This window comes from Haemorhous mexicanus, chromosome 25 (assembly GCF_027477595.1).
Source record: "Haemorhous mexicanus isolate bHaeMex1 chromosome 25, bHaeMex1.pri, whole genome shotgun sequence".
Lineage (NCBI taxonomy): Eukaryota > Metazoa > Chordata > Aves > Passeriformes > Fringillidae > Haemorhous > Haemorhous mexicanus.
In genome coordinates, this window is record NC_082365.1 from 1,744,858 (window position 1) to 1,760,647 (window position 15,790).

General features: G+C 62.2%; 2 protein-coding genes across 2 annotated transcripts; one reads left to right on the forward strand and one right to left on the reverse strand.

Annotated features, from left to right (window-relative positions):
* The first annotated feature begins 803 nt into the window (after positions 1–803).
* On the forward strand, positions 804–8,300 carry SPDEF (SAM pointed domain containing ETS transcription factor). Its single transcript, XM_059867683.1, has 6 exons — positions 804–1,154; positions 5,275–5,748; positions 5,913–6,110; positions 6,202–6,249; positions 6,693–6,833; positions 6,930–8,300. The coding sequence occupies exons 2-6, from the start codon at positions 5,301–5,303 to the stop codon at positions 7,106–7,108; spliced, it is 1,014 nt and encodes a 337-aa protein (XP_059723666.1). The 5' UTR covers positions 804–1,154; positions 5,275–5,300; the 3' UTR covers positions 7,109–8,300.
* A 442-nt stretch (positions 8,301–8,742) lies between these two features.
* Positions 8,743–13,459, reverse strand: PACSIN1 (protein kinase C and casein kinase substrate in neurons 1). Its single transcript, XM_059867682.1, has 9 exons — positions 13,334–13,459; positions 12,835–12,991; positions 12,474–12,709; positions 12,155–12,310; positions 11,654–11,829; positions 11,325–11,445; positions 11,118–11,242; positions 10,803–10,996; positions 8,743–10,454 (listed from the first exon to the last, which is right to left on the reverse strand). The coding sequence occupies exons 1-9, from the start codon at positions 13,394–13,396 to the stop codon at positions 10,345–10,347; spliced, it is 1,338 nt and encodes a 445-aa protein (XP_059723665.1). The 5' UTR covers positions 13,397–13,459; the 3' UTR covers positions 8,743–10,344.
* Between the last annotated feature and the right edge of the window lie 2,331 nt (positions 13,460–15,790).

Consider the following 15,790-nt stretch of genomic DNA (forward strand, 5'->3'; position numbering starts at 1 on the left):
CCGCTGGGACGTGGTGACGTGGGGCCAGCCTGTGGGTGTTTGCAGCGGGGTTTGGTCTGACGTGGGTTTTTAGGGCACGGGGGAGTTTGGTTTTGGCAGAGCTACGTGCACAGGAGAACTGCCTGAACTGCCCTGCCTGCTTCATGTGCTAAAAAAAAGACAATAAATACCAGCTCGAAGTCTGTCTCGCTCAGAACTGCTTTTTCCTGCTCGTGCCGGTGGAGACAACCTGGGCCTGGAGTGTGGCACGTTCTGGCTGTGCCCCCGTGCCCCATCCTGCAGTCACGGACCCCCAGGCAGGGGACAGAGCTGTGTCCCTGAGCAGGGGGGATTTGGGTGCTGTCGGGGGCTCCCTTCATCCCCAACATCTCTGTGCACCCTCACTCACAGGCTCCATCCCTGGCTGCAGCACTTGGGCAGGGGGTGGTTCAGGGGTTTGGCTCAGGGATGCTCCTGGGGTATCCCTCAGGGCTCCTGGCCCCAGCGTGGCCCAGCCTGCTCTGGGAGTGATGTCATGCCATGGACTTCACACATCTGACAGGTCTCTGTGCTGCAGCTCTGACTCCAGGAGGAGCCAGTTGTCTGTCTGTCCCCATCCCTGTCCCTCTTTCTCATCCCATGTGAGGGTGGGAAGGGGTTAAGGGTGCCCGGGTTTGCCCCACTCCCCTCCCAAGGCCCGTTCTGGTCCGAGCCCGCCCTGGACGCTCCTGCCAAGGGTTAACCCGGCCCGGGCTGTTCAAACACCTCGGCTGAGGTAAGCGCTGCTTGTTTGTTCAGGTAAATAAGGAAGGAATCGGATATAATGGGCAAAGGAGGCTCTGGCTGAGCCCTGACACTCACTGCCGCCGTCCCCCTCGCACAGCCGCCGCTGGCTTCGTCCCTCTGCTGCCCCCGGAGCCGCTCGGGGTGCCCGGTTCTCCTCGCTGTCCCCTCCCCGCCGGTGCCCACCGGGGGCCGATGCGGCTCAGCCCGGCCGTGCTGCCGCGGAGCCGGCGCTGAGCGGGGCTCGGTGCTGCCGGCCGCACTCCCCGCCGGGGCTGGCACCCCTCACCTGGGGCCATGTCCCCCGCACACACCGCGCCCAGTGCCACAGGGACGGCTGTGCCCACCCTGCGCTGGCACCCATGTGGATTCTGAGCTCGCACACCCTCCAGGTAAGGCGCCCGCGCTGCCGCGACCCCCTGTGCTCCCCCAGCACCCACCCAGCCCACCTTCCCTCCCTCCGGGGGTCCTGCTCTTGGCACCAGTCTGGGGTGCACACGGGGCTGTCCCATGTCAGAATCCCACCCCACAGCTCCCTGCACCTCCAGGCGCCCTTAGGGCTGAGCAGGGACAGGTTGTCCCTCGGTGCGACGTTCCTGGCATTTCTCTGCATGGTGTCACCCAAAGTGAAATGGGATTTGCCATTTTTGTGTCTTTGCAACCTCCCCCTGCTCAAGCAAGGAGGGTGGGATGGAGCCAGGACTCCTGGGGCCAGCTCCTCCTGAGCCCACCTGGTGACAGCTGGGACACCCAGGGTGCCACCGGCCCCTGTGCCAGGCAGGGGACAATGAGCTTTCAGGCACCGTGTGACAAACCAGCAGCTGGGACCCTTTATGGAGCATCCTGGGTGGCTGTGGAGGAGTTGCCAGCTCTGGGGTGTCTCTGTGAAGCTGAGCCCCTTTTCCAGACCTGCACTGTCCCAGCTGCTTTCCTGCTGGGGTGGTTTTTGTGTCAGCCCTAAAGTCACTTTGGCTGTGGGTTTGGTTTTCGTGGTTCTGCTCTGTTAGTGAAACACAAACACCGTGAGGGTGCCAAATCCCCACAATACCGGTGTTCTCTGGGGCTGGGAGCACGGGGGGGAAGGTGCTGCTATAAATAGGGGCTCCCTGGCCCCAAATGGGGAACACCAAGCTCTGCTGCTCACCGGGGGGACAGCGAGAGCCAGGCTTTGCTCAGGTCACTGGCGGGTGCTGCCTGTCCCCTGTCACTGCTGTTTGCCTCCCTGCACTGATGGAGAGGGCAGCCTGACCCAGGGCGTGGGGACCTGTGGGGACACCTGGTCCCCGTGCCAGCAGCCATGCAGGTAATGGCAGGAGGAGCCAGGGCACCTCGGTGGTGTTGGAGCTGGTGGGGATCCAAGGGTCCAGACCCCCCAGGATGGGCTGCATCCCCCCAGGGGTACATCAGAGTGAGCCTGGGGCTTGCCCTGGCCCCAGCCCTGTCACCATGCAGGCACCAGAACCAGCTCCTGAGCTGTCACCTCCCCCAGCCCCCTGCTCTGTCACCTCCCCAGCCTCCCCAGCCCCCCAGGGCTGTCCCCAGTCCCTGCCCTGGCTGTGGGGAGGTTATGGCCAATCCTCCTTCCTCCACCCAGAGATAAGAAGGGTGCGTGGCACAGGGTTTGGCAGCAGGACGTGGCACAGCTGTCACTCTGGGGCTTGCATGGGACATGCTGGCAGGATCTCAAATTGTCAGCAGCCTCTGAGCACCCACCTGGGCACCTGCTGCAGCCCTGGCTTCGCAGGGTCCCCAGGGCTCTTTTCCTGCTGCATCCAGGCTGCTCTGGGCACTCATACCCCCAGTTCCTCCTGGGACAGCACAGCACAGCCCATCCCTGTCCCAGCCTGGGGCAGGAGGTGACCCTGGAGCCTGGCCCTGGTCCCTCACCCCCACTGCCTGGGAAAGGCTTTCGGAAGTGCCCGGGGGCTTGGGATCCATCCCGGGCTCTGCGGGCAGCGCCCCTCCCGCGGCGGGGCCGCCCTCCCGGTCCCGCAGCGCTCCGGCACAACCTGTTCCACCGCTGATTGGATTTTAATTAACGGACCCATTGTTCGAGGGCGGGGGGTGGGTGAATTTCTTCTTTTTTTTTTTTTTCCTTTCTCTCTCAAGGGCCTATCCCAGCTTTCCACCCTGAGCTGTGGTGGGCTGCACTTGCCAGGAGAGCTGGGGGTGGCACGGGGTTCCTTGTCCCCATCGTTGTCCCCCTCGGCTTGGGGTCTGTGTGGGGCTGGGTCCCTGCTGGCCTGTGGAGCTGAGCCGTGAGCCAGCAGCACCCACAGCCCCGGGCTCGGGCTGGCTCTGTGCCCTGGGAGGTGCAGGAGCCCCATCCCAGCCCCAGCACCCCATCCCAGCCCCGTGCAGCCAGGGAGCTGCCAAGGCTGATGCAATGACCGGCTCGGCCTCGCTCAGCTCGGGCAGGGAACAGGAAGGGTTTGGGTGCCATGTGGGCCTGTGCACCTGGGGCTGCACCTCCGGCTCTCCTTTGCCAGGGAAATGGAAAAAGGGGTAGGGGAAGAGGGGGAAAAGGCCACCTGAAGTGGCTTCTCAGTGCAAACAGGTCCCACCCAGCCCGGCCGCCCGCGTGCCAGAGCGGGAGAAAGTCAAACAGCAGCCCCCGCCCTGAGAGTACAGCGCCCTTGGTGGGGCACAGCTCAACCTTTTGGGGACATTTCCCCAGGGATTGGGTCCCCCTGGTCCCTGCTGGGAGGAGGAGAGCAGGATGAGGATGGAGATGGGGCTGGGGCCATCCATCCTGTGGCGTTCCCAAGGATGGCTCCACAGCCCTGCTCCCCCAAGGGTGAGGATGAATTGTGACCTCAGAACATCCCAGAGGCTTTGGGAATGAGGCACCTGTCCCCTCCCAGACACCCCCATGGCCAGCACTGTGCAGCAGCAGGAGCTGCACAAGCTGTTACCACTTCCCTTTTGTGCTGGGAGCAGCGTGAGGCTGGATTTAGAGCTGATCTCCTAAAGCTCTTCTTTTAATCCTGAGCAAATGAAGGAGAGGTTTGGAAGCAGGCACCATCTCTCAGGGAAACTGTTTGGGGATGGTGGGGGCAGCCCCAGACCAGAAGAGGGATTGGGTTCCCTCTTCTCCCTCCTCCTCCTTGCTGCAGTGCCACCAAAACCACTCAGGGTTGTGGGCTCCAGCTCCTGAACCCACAATCCCTCCCCAGGTCCCCACGAGCTGAGGCTGCCATGGGTGCAGTTTAGGTGTCCCTGGCTCTTCCATGGGTTTTTCTGAGCTCTTTGGGCTATTCCAAGGATGAAGTGATGAGCTTGCTCCAAGTGCAGGCAATGCAGCTCCTCTAAACCCATATTCCTGGGAGCACTGAATCCTCAGGAGCTCCATTAACTCCCCCCTAAGCAAGGGACACAGGGCTGGGTCCTCATTGTTCCTCCTCCACTGACCATCCCCGTGCTTGGGGGCTGTGCTCTGCCTGAAGGAACCCTGTGGGACCTTTTCCTCTCATTTCTTTTAAACGTTTTTCCCCCCAGCAACAGGGCACCCCCTCTCCCTGGCCACTGGCCCCTGTTCCCCTTCAGAGCTGCCTGGTGCCCTGAGGGGTTTCAAACTTTGCACACTCCTTTCCCAGTGCCAGCTCCATTGCTAAAGCTCCTTTTTCTGCTTTTAAACCACCGATTTGGGATGGTTCTTCTTCTCCTTATAAAATGCAGTGCTGAAGGTGGAAGAGCTGGACAATGCCCTGGCCATGCCCATCAACAGCTTCTCCCTGGCAGGGGCTTCCCCTTCCCAAAGTCTCGGGATGGTTTTTGGGGAGGTTTCTCCATGGATGGAGCCATTCCCTGGTGTTACCATGGAAATTCAGCAGGTTTATCCTCTCCTCCATGGCCTCCAGGACTCCCTGCATGCAGAGATAGATGGGGACAGGCTGATTTGGGGTAGTTTTTCTTGCAAGAGAGCGAAGGTAATTGCAATTATTCTGTCTTACAAGGAAAGTTCTCACCTGGGAGTTGGCAACAGCAACCAAGGGCCGGGTGCTGGGCTGGGTCCCTCCTGGGGTTCTGGGTCTGGGGGCTGTTGTGCCTCAGGTGGAAACAGCAGAGGATGATTTCCATGCTCAGAAATGTGTCCCTGCAGCTCAAGCATCCATTGTCACCCCAGGGCTGTCCTGGGGGAGCCCCCCCAGTGTCCCCCAGTGCCTCCCACTGAGGCCTCAGCTCCACCTGGGACTGAGCTGCTGCCAGCCTGGGGTGCAGCCCCTGGGGAGACCCTAAACACCCCGACCCTAAACAGGGGTCAGATCCTGCTCATCTCCTGAGCTCCTTCTCCCTGCTGGCTGTTGCTGCTCTTGGTCCTCCCAAACCGGGGCCAGCCCCGCCAGCCACGGCTGACCCCGCACTCACCCGCAGGCTGCCGGGGCACGGTGGGGCTCTTTGCAGGGTTTTTCCCCTCTAACAGGCTTAGTTCCTCCCTTTGTGCCTGGCTGCAGGGCGGGAAGGCAGGAGCGGTGCCGGGCTGAGCTCTGCCCCTCTCCCCTCCCCGGGCAGGTTTGGAGCCGGCGCTGAGCAGAGGGATGGGCAGTGCCAGCCCCGGGCTGAGCGCTCTGCCCGCCGCCCGCCTCGCCTGGCCGGACCCCGCGCTGCTGCCACCCCCGCGGGACCCCGACCCCCGCAGCTGGGGCTGCCCGGAGAGCCCCAGCCCCCCCAGCACCCCCGAGCAGCCCCTGCCAGCCTTCTGCCTGCACTACTTCGACATGCTCTACCCGGAGGACACGGCCTGGGCCACCAAGGGCGCCGGAGAACCGGCCCAGAGCAGCGCCCAGGGCGGGCGAGAGGAGGCGCGGAAGGAGCCGGAGCAATGTCCCATCATCGACAGCCAGGGGCTGGGGCTGGGGCCCGAGGGGGACCTGCAGGACAGCCTGCACCTGGAGGAGCACTCGCTGGAGCAGGTGCAGAGCATGGTGGTGGGCGAGGTGCTGAAGGACATCGAGACAGCCTGCAAGCTCCTCAACATCGCCGCAGGTGGGTGTCCCCAGGGCAGGGATGGATGTGCTGGCGTGGGAGCCAAAGCCACGCTGCGTTTGGGGGGCTGCAGCCGCGTGTGGGGGTCTGGGGGAGAGTGGCTGCCCCACACGGGAGGAGGGGATGGTTCCTGGCTGGCCACACTCACCCCCCTGCGCCCCCAGACCCCATGGACTGGAGCCCCGGGAATGTGCAGAAGTGGATCCTGTGGACGGAGCACCAGTACCGGCTGCCACAGATCGGGAAGTCCTTCCAGGAGCTGTCGGGAAAGGACCTGTGCGCCATGTCCGAGGAGCAGTTCTGCCAGCGCTCGCCCGCCTGCGGCGACATCCTGCACGCCCACCTCGACATCTGGAAGTCTGGTGGGTGCCAGGGAGCGGGAGGGAGCCGGGGAGGGTGGGCGAGGCTGTGCCGCAGGAGATGCCCCCCTGATCCCCCGCTCCTCCCTTCCAGCCGCCTGGATGAAGGAGAAGGCTGCCCCGGGAGATGTGAGATACTGCGGTGAGTTCTGTGTGGGCTCAGCTCCGCTGGCCCCACCTCGGGCAGGTCCGGGGTTCTTGAGGGGTCCCTCCCTGCTTAATTGCAATTCCCGGAGCACTGGAGCCGCTGCTGCTGCGGGATCTGTGCGGTTCAGTCCCTCTGCCCCAGAGCAGCCCCGCGCCTCTCTGCAAAACCCCGCGAAGGGGAAATGGCTCGATCCCCTCCCTGGCCCTGTCCCACACCCCTGCACCCCTCCGGGCTGCACAAGGGCAGCACTGAGCTGCTCTCCCTGCTCCAAGACAGGGAGGGGAAAGCAAATCCTTCAGACCCAGAGCCGGGCTGAGCCCCGGGGTCCCTCTGGCATCGAACGGGGCTCTCTGAGAGGACTCGAGCAGCTCCCTGGGGTGGTGCACAGCAGCGAGCTCCGTCCCTTCCCTCCTCTCACCCGTCCCTTCTCGTGGCAGGAGGTGACACCGGCTGGGCCGACAGCGAGGTGGACTCGTCGTGCGCCGGCCAACCCATCCACCTCTGGCAGTTCCTCAAGGAGCTGCTGCTGAAGCCACACAACTACGGCCGCTTCATCCGCTGGCTCAACAAGGACAAAGGTGGGCGGGAGCGCTCCAGAGGCCCCGGGGAGGGGGCTGGGGGGCTGAGGTGGGGCAGGAGATGCTGTAACCCTCCGTGCCCCGCTCCCCTGCCAGGCATCTTCAAGATCGAGGACTCGGCGCAGGTGGCCCGGCTGTGGGGCATCCGCAAGAACCGCCCGGCCATGAACTACGACAAGCTGAGCCGCTCCATCCGGCAGTACTACAAGAAAGGAATCATCCGGAAGCCCGACATCTCCCAGCGCCTCGTCTACCAGTTCGTCCACCCGGTGTGAGCGGCGGCGGGACCGGCTGAGTGCCGGGAGGGACGGGGGACCTTGGCTGCCTCCCTCTGCCCCAGCCACGGAGAGCCTCTGCCAGCAGCAGGACCTCGGTTGCCGTGCGAGGCTTCCCCTGCCGGGACCTGCTGGCATCGGACACAGGGACCCCCTCACCTCCAGCAGGCCCTGGTGTGGGGCAAGGACCGTGCAGAGCCCTTGTCCCCCACAGGAAGGGTGGGCACCCTGCCTGGGCTTGTCCCCCCTCCTCTCCTCCCTCCCGGGTTCTGGCTGTAGGTGGCTTCACCCCAGCCATTGTTCAGGGAGGAAAAAGCCTGGGGCATGAGCTGGGACAATGGCACCCACAGGGACAGGGACACCCACAGGGACAGGGACATCCACAGCTGCTCATGGTGGGGTCCTGTCCCAGTCCCTGCGGGAGCAGCCTGGCACCAGCCAAGGGTGCTGCCTGCCATGGGGGCTGTGCCACTGGGACCTTGGGCACCCCTTGGGACAGATGCATCCCCCTTTGCTGTTCACTCCAGGACATGCTCAGCTGCTCCCCTCCACAGTGACTTGGGGCTGCAAACTGGAGTTCTGTATCCATGGCCCCATCCTTGTGCATGGGGCCACCAGAGTCCCCCTAAGACCCCAGGTTCTGTGCCCTGGCTCAAAGCTCTTCCCTTGAATTTGGATTTTATTTGGACTGCCTGATTCTGGAGTTTGGGGAAAGGGAGATGGCATTTGCCATTTCCCTCTGGACAATAAATCCAGAGTGTGATCCATCCAGGCTGGACTGGGGCAGAGAGCTGGGAATTGCTTCACCTGCTCATTGCACCAGAGTCAGAGTTACCTGGCAATGTTGATCTTTTATATTCTAGGCTTTTTTTATTTGGTTATTTGCTTTTCTGTTTTGGCTGGTGACGAGTTGTGGTTTAGGTTCAAATGCCAAGGGTGGCCCGGGCTTCCAGGGATGTTCTATGGGAGCTTAAAAGGAAAAAACACCTGGTTCTTGGTCTCTTGAGTTTTTTCCTTAAAATATCCACCAGTGCCAGCTACTGCCTTTCCTTTCTGTTCTTGCTCCGTGCTGCTCCCATCCTGGCAGGAGGAATGGAGGGCAGTGAGGACCAGGGGAGGGAGGAAAACTGCCTTGGCCTTTGGAAAAGGGAGTGGAAAAGCAAAAAATGGGGGAAAAGAAAAAAAAAGCAAACTGTGTCTTGTGATTTGCTGTGTGCGCCCGATGCAGCCGGTGCGGGGGCACTGCGAGGACGGGCTGGGGGTGCCAGTGGTGCCCCAGATCCTGTGTCCCCCTCACAGCTCCCCTGGCAGGGTGGGGGAGGGCAGCAGGTGACATCACCCTGCTTTCACAGGCTCAGGAGAGCGCTGGGTCAGGGCTGGTGCTTGGAACAGCCCCAAAATCTGCATCCCCTCGAGCCCCGCCGTGGGTGTCCCAAGGCTTTGTCCTGCAGTGGCACAGGAGTCCCCAAAGGCAGTGGCTGCTCCCTTGTTCCCCCAGCAATGCATCTGAGCCCTCCATCCTGCTGCACCCCAAAACCTTGGGGTGGGAGTGTCACTACCTGGGGGTACACAACCTCCTCAGCCGCCCCCCAGGGGCAGGACAGACGCACAGCAAAGGAGACCCCAGAGCCAAGGACGCTGACAGAGCTCGGTTATTTTCTCTTGCTGCTTTTTGTTGTTGTATCCACGGAAATACAATCACGAGAGATATATATATTATATATATACTTCTTAAATTACACAATCAATGTACAAAAACCGGGGTGCATTGCTGAGACAGGTGGTTGGTTGGGTCTTTTCTGACTTTGTGGTTTTTTTTCCGGTACCTGGCAGGGACTGGATGGCTCCTGCCCACCGTGCCCAGCACACGGTGCTTCCCCTGCATCCGCGAGAACACGGGATCCCTGGGGCCAAAAAATTCACAAACCAACGGAGGGGGCAGGAAAGGAGCAGGAGGAGCGTGCGGGAAGCCAATGGCATTGATGCTGCTAAGGGTGATGGTATGGAAAGAAATGAGAGATGATCTGTAGGGAAGAGCTTGGGATGGCAAACGCACCCAAGGCAGGGGGTGGGGTGGCCGTGCTGAGTGGCAGCAGCCGTGGGAGCTGTGGGGCCAGGGGCAGAGCCCAGGGGAGGAGGGGTAGAGCTCCGTGGGGACAAACAAAGGGCAGAGCCTGCGGCCAGCCATTCCCCTGCCTTGGTGTGTCTTGATTTCAGCCGTTTTCACCAGGCAGCTGCTCTGCCTGGGCTGTATCCTGAGCCCTCCTCCTGGGCTGCAGCTCCTGCTGGCACCCTGCAAGGCCGGACGGTGCTCATCCCCTGTCCCTGCTCTGCTCCTGCCTCTCTTCAGGAAGGGGAGGATGGGGACAGTCCCCAGCAGTGCCCAAGGCAGTCCTCGCTATCCCAGGCTGGGCATGAAGGTGCTTCCAGCAGCACTGGGCCCTGGTGGGTCCTTCTCCGGACAGCGCTGGATTTTAGGGCCGTCTCACCTGGATCTGGTGTGCGTTGGATACCTGCCCACCCGAGGGGTGATGCTGCTCCCTGCAGCACAGACCGGGCATCGGCTCCGGAGCCTCCACCCGCTCCAGGTGTGCTGACAGCCCAGCCAGGAGGAGGAGGAGGAAGCTGAGGAGATGGCAGCAAGCTCCATGGCAGGGCTGGTCCCACCTCACCTGGGCATCTCAAGGATGGCCCCGGGGCTGAAGGGGGCATTCACCCCCTTCCTTGGGGCGGGAGGATGAACTGGGGAGAACATGGAAACACAAAAAAAAATAACCAACGGAGTCAGACTCCAATCCCTCTTGGTTTTCTGGGATGAATTTGGTTGGTCCCAGGAGCTTCGGCGCCGTGCGTTTCGGAACAGTTCCAGCCAATCAGAAGGCGGCTCATGATTTCAGTATCTTTAAAAACCAACCAGTCAGGAGCTCTCACTGGTTGGGCTTTAAGATCTTGAGGTATCGGCTTTTTGCTCAGAAAAAAAAAAAAAATTCAACTAACGTAGACGAACGGACAACGTCATCTTTCGCTTCACGTTATCTTAGAAGAAAGCGACTATGCAAAATACTCTTCGGAGACAACTCTTAAAAAAATAAAAGCTTGGTCGGAAAATATGTCTGAATCTCTAAGGGTGAGGAGTGAAGGACCAGACGGCAGAATGGCTGGTTGGCTGGTGGAGAGATGGAGACAACGGAGGGTGGATTTATCTGCTGACGGTGACGAGGAGCACACCACAAGACTTAGATTGCCTCCACGTAGTTGGCGGGGTACAGCCCCAGCTGCCCGTTGTCCAAGCGCCCTTTGCACCACCCCTGCTCGTCTTCCTCACCGAGTTTGGTTAGTTCATCACCTGGAGAGGAAGGTGGAAGGGAAGAGCTCATTGCAGGTGCTGGGAATTCTCCCACCCCCTTTTTCTCCCTGGGATGGAGCTGCTGGTGGTTTGCAGGACTCATCCTGGGCACACCAGTTTGTGGGATAGAAAGGCAAGGGGTGACTTGTGAGCCCTCACATGCCCTGTCCCTTCCCACTACTCCTGTCCCTTCTGCCTTTGGGCTCAGCTTCTTCCTTCCCCTTTCTGACAGCTCAACTCTTTGAAGGGCTGGGCCAACTCAGAAATTATTTGAGGGATTTCACACCCACAGCTCCAGCAGATGAGCCCCATCCTACCTGGCACTGGCAAGGGACCAAGGGACCGTACCTGCTTTGAAGCTGAGCTCATCCTGCTCCTGCCCGTCGTAGTCGTACAGAGCCCGCACCCTCACGCCCTTCCCCGCCGACTCCTCATCGAAGGGGTTGGCGCCGCCGTTGGCCTCGCTGGTGTTGAAGGAGTTGCTGCCCTCATCATCAGACCACTCGGCGCTGTAGGTCTGCCCGCGGTCGTGGCTGCTCACACTGGGAGGAGAGGGAGGGGTCCTGTCACCAAGGACATCCCGCATCCCCAAGTGCTTGCACAGGCACGGGCCGTGCCTCTCACAGGCCGTGCCTCTCCTCTCGCCTTCACGCCGGCCCTCACCTCCCGCGCTCGCCCGCCTGAGCCCCCGTGTCGCCCGCGCTGCTGGCGTTGGTCAGGGCCACCCCCTCGCCCTTCTTCTGCTTCTCCTTCCGCGTTATCGTGTGCGTCAGGTCCGGGTTCCACTCCTGCAAGCACAGAGTGACCAAGCCCTGAGTGCCCGGCTGCCCTGCAGAGCTGGCAGCACCCAGGCAGGGCGCCCAGCCTCACCTCAAACTGGGGCCAGTTCATGGGCATCCCGGGGCCGCTGGTGCTGCGGAACCACCGGAGGTCCTCCTGCGCGTCCGACATGCGGATGGTCTGCTCCAGCTCCCGGTACACGTTGGCGTAGCTGCGGGGAGAGACGTGTTTGGGGGGCTGTGGGTCAGGGTGGAGCCCTGCGGACAGCGTGGGACAGGGACAGGGACAGGTCCAGGCCGTGTCACCTGGGGACAGGTTGTGGGTCCTCCAAGCCACAGGGGGGCGCCAGGCTCCCGCACAGCCTCCTGCCACTCTGGTACCTCTTGGTGACCATCATGGCCAGAATCCGCTGCCCCTACCTGCTGCTCTCGGCCAGGTTCAGGTGCCTCTTGATGTCCAGGAGCATTTCCTTGAGGAAGTTGAGCCTCTTCTCCTCGAACTGCTGGCACTGCTCGAAGACCTGCTCCATGCTCTCGATGTACTGCGGGGTGCACTTGTTCAGCTCGTCCAGCACCTTCTCATACTTCTCCTGAGTCTGCAAAAACACAGGAGGGACCCTAGTAGTACCTCGAGCACCTCAGACGCCGTTTCTGCCTGCTGAGAGGTCTAGTTTGGGGGTCACCAGAGCTGGGGAGCCCAAAGTGAGCCAGGAGCCTCAGTGGGTGGAATCAGCCCCCAAAAGTGGGGTAAATCCCTGCCCAGCTCACACTCCCCTGAGCACTGCCTGCAAGTCCTTATCCTCCAGGAGCACAAGGATGGGAAAATAGGAAGTGATGGTGGAGAAAGGGTTGTGGTGGCCATCTCCTCTGCTTTCCCTTGCCCAATGCCCCATGCATCTGGCAGAGGGCAGTGCTTCACACCTTTTGCACGTCTTGCTTGCACTTTTCCACTTTGTCCTGGAGCTTCTTCTGCTGCTCAGGAGTGTTGGACTGATCCGCCTTGCTGTTGGCTTCGCGGGTCATGGCCAGCTTCTCCTCCTTGCATGCGAGGTGATAGGCTTTCTTGGCTGTCTCCAGCTGTGGGGATGACACAGAAGGGACATCAGAGTAGCAGTCACAGCCCCCTGCCAACCCCTCTGCCTGTGGGGAGGTGCCATGTGTCTCTCCCAGCCTGGACTGGGGACACAGAGTTGGACCTGAGGACACAGCGTTTCCCCAGGACACTCTGTGCTTCTCTCACCTCCTTGAGTTTCTTGGCCCAGGGCTTCTGGGCTTTCCGGAAGCCATCCTCAGCCTCCTTGGCCTCCTTGAAGCCCCCCATGATCTGCTTGTGGTAGGCGTCCTTCTGCCAGTTCTTGACCTTCTCGAAGTCATCGTTCAGGAGGCTGTTCTTCACGTCCTGGTGCAGCTCGCTCACCTTGTCTGCCTCCGTCATGATCGCGGCCCACGCCTTCTCCAGGCTGCCATACTGGGGACCTGGGGGCCGAGGGGACACCTGGGGGTCACCCCATTGCCCTCACCCGCTCCATTTCTGCCAGGTGAAGCTGTGAGTGTACACCCAGGTGTCCTGGGGAAAGCCTCCCGTGGGGAAGCCGTGGTACCTTTCTCGATGAGCTGCCTCCACCGCTTGGACCAGTCGGTGAGCTGCTGGGCGTAGGACTTCTCGATCTTGGCCCGCTCGTGCACGCAGTTCATGAGGTCGTTGCAGAGCCGGTGTCCATCGTCGATCCGCTTCACCGTGCGCTTGTAGTTCCCCACCTGGCATGGCCACGGGGACAGGCAGCTGTGGGGGCTGTGACCACCCTGCCTGGCTCAGCCCCAGCTGCCCTGCGGTGGCTACAGGGGAAGCACCAGGCAATTTGGGGGTGCGGGGATGGAGCTTTGGGGTGGGGCTGCTCAAGCCCAACTCCCTCCAACCCCTCTGCCACTCAGGGACAGCCAAGATTGAGACCTTGGGCAGAGCCAGCTCAGACACAGAGCCACCACAGCAGGGATGCTCTCAGGCAGAGGAGGGAGGGCAGCCCCCAGCCCAGGGGACACCGTGGGGTGCAGTGACAGTGGCGGTGGGGTCTGTGGGAGGAGAGGGTGGCCGGGACTCACCTCCCAGAAGCTGTCGGTTGTCTCCTCGGCGGCCGATGCCGACTCGTCATAGGAACCCGACATGGCTCCCGGCGCTGCCTCGGGCGGCAGAGCAGGTGCTGGGGGTTTCCTGGGCAAACACCAGCCTCATACACTGAGGGGACAGGAGAGGGGAGTCACAGGGGGTGCAGGGGACCCCCACTGCTCCTGCCAACAGCTCTGTGGGACAAGCATCCAGGTACAGGGGACAGCATGGGGACAGTGCCCGCTCCAGCTCTGGACCTACAGGCTCCTCCAGTGCCCACCACCCACTTGATGCCATCCAAACACCCCCAGAGGCAGTGGTGCTGGGAGGGAGTCATGGGCAGCAGCACAGTGGGAGCTCACTGGGCAGAGCCTGGCTCAGCACTGGGAGCTGCTGGGCAAGGGGCCGTGGCAGGGTCAGGGGATGCGCCGCCCAAGAAATCCTCGTCCTGATATTTCACCCTAATCCATCCCGATCTTCAGAAAAAACGGCATCCCCGGAGCGCCACGTGGCCCCACTGTGTGCCTTAACCCTTTGTTGTTTTGCTGAGAGCTGGGAGGGAGTTGGTGGCTGGGGGTGGCACTGCACAGGGACAGAATGGGGACTGTGGTGGTTGTTTCCTAGGTGTTCTCCTCATCATCCCCCTCCTGACCTGGATTTGGACAGTGTTTCCACAGGAAAGCGCTGGGCCTATCCTGCATGGCATGTGCCACTGGGATGGGGACAAGATGGCCATGAGCAGCTCAAATTTCCTCCCACCCTGTCCCCAAAAAGGCTGAGAGGGATGTGGCCATGAACTTCACACACCATCCCTTCCTTGGGGAAGTGGAATGGACAGAGGGAGGCCTGGCTGCCTGTGCTCTGCCCCATGGTGGGTTGGGAGCACAGGGTCCTGTGGGGAGCACTGGTGAGTGCCCACACTCTCCAGCTGTGCACACATCTGGCCCTGAGGTGTCCCTGGGCCAGGGCAGGGCATGGCCCCAGGAGGATGGGGACCTGAAACAGTTACTGGAGTGCAGCGCAGGGCTCGCTGTGCTGGAAGTAACAGGGCCCGGCAGGGATTTAGTGATATAACCAGGGAGGCACCAATCCCCTCCACCCTCCCCAGACGGTTAAAAATAAACGCGTGACTGTCCCTCGTCAGCCGCCGAGACGCAGATGGGTGGGGGACAGCAGTGTCCCCCTGCAGCTGGCAGCATGCAGCGCCCACGCCTGCCTGGCACCCACAGCACCGCCACCGCCACTGCCTGGCACCCACAGCACTGCCACCACTCCTCCTAGCACCCACGGCACGGCCACTGTCCCTGCCTGGCACCCACAGGACCACTGTGCCTGGCATTCATGGAACTGCCACTGCCACTGCCTGGCACCCAGAGCACCAACACTACTGCTGCCTGGCACCCACAGCATGGCCACTGTCCTTGGCACCCACAGGGCCACCACTGCTCCTGCCTGGCACCACAGCCCTGCCACTGCCAACCCCACCCCAGCAGGCTGCCTCAGTGCACCTGCAGTGGTGACAGAGCACCTGGTGGCACAGCCCCAAGGGACCCTGCAGGTGCTGCGTGCATTGTCGCCCCTGAAAGCCGCGGGCACGGTGCAGTGCCCAGGTGTTGTACCCTGGGTTTTGCTGCAAGGGCTGTGCTGGCACGGCAAGGGCACCCTCAGGGTGACAGCCCCAGCGTGCCAGGGCTGGAATGGGAACGGCAGGGAGGGAGCACACCCATGGCTGGGTGTACCCCAGGACCCATGGGCATAGTGCCAGCCCCTGCTGCCCCAAGGAGCCACTCATGCCATGGGGCACTGCGGACGTGGCTGCCGCAGCTCCCTCTCTGAGCCACTACCTGGTCCGAGCTGCAGCCTGGGGGTTATTTTTGGCTCTGCATCACTTCCCAGCCAACGCTGCCGCCTCGGCGCCACTCTCCCGCCATGCACCCCCACGCACGACCATCCTGGCGCTCCTGTGCACGTGCGAGTGCCCCCACCATGCCAGGCCGCCTCGGCCGCCTGTGCCACACATGCCAGCCCTCTGCCAGCCCCTGCCAGTCCCCGGCCCTGCCAGCACAGCCCATCACCTCGCATCAGGGCGGCCGGCGGTGATGCCTGGCGCCTGCAGAGCCGGCGGCCGAGCTGCGGCGTGGAGAGCTGCCAGCCCCAGCCACGTGCTGCCACTTGGGTACCCCGGGCCTGGGGGGCTCTGCTTCAGCCCCTTGCCTCCATGGAGCTGCCAGGGAGAAGCCACAGAGCGTTTGGCATCAAGTGACAGTGGAGTTTGTCCCAGCTCCTGCTCCACGTGCCCTTGGGCTGCTGCTCCTGCAGAAGCGGCCCCGCTGCGTCTCTCCTGTCAGCACGCTCGGTGCAGAGCACTGACACAGCTCTCCTCGCCCTCCAGGCAGCTCCTGCTGCCCTGCTGCTGCTGCAGGGGGGTCTCTGCCCTCTGTGGGGGCCGAGCC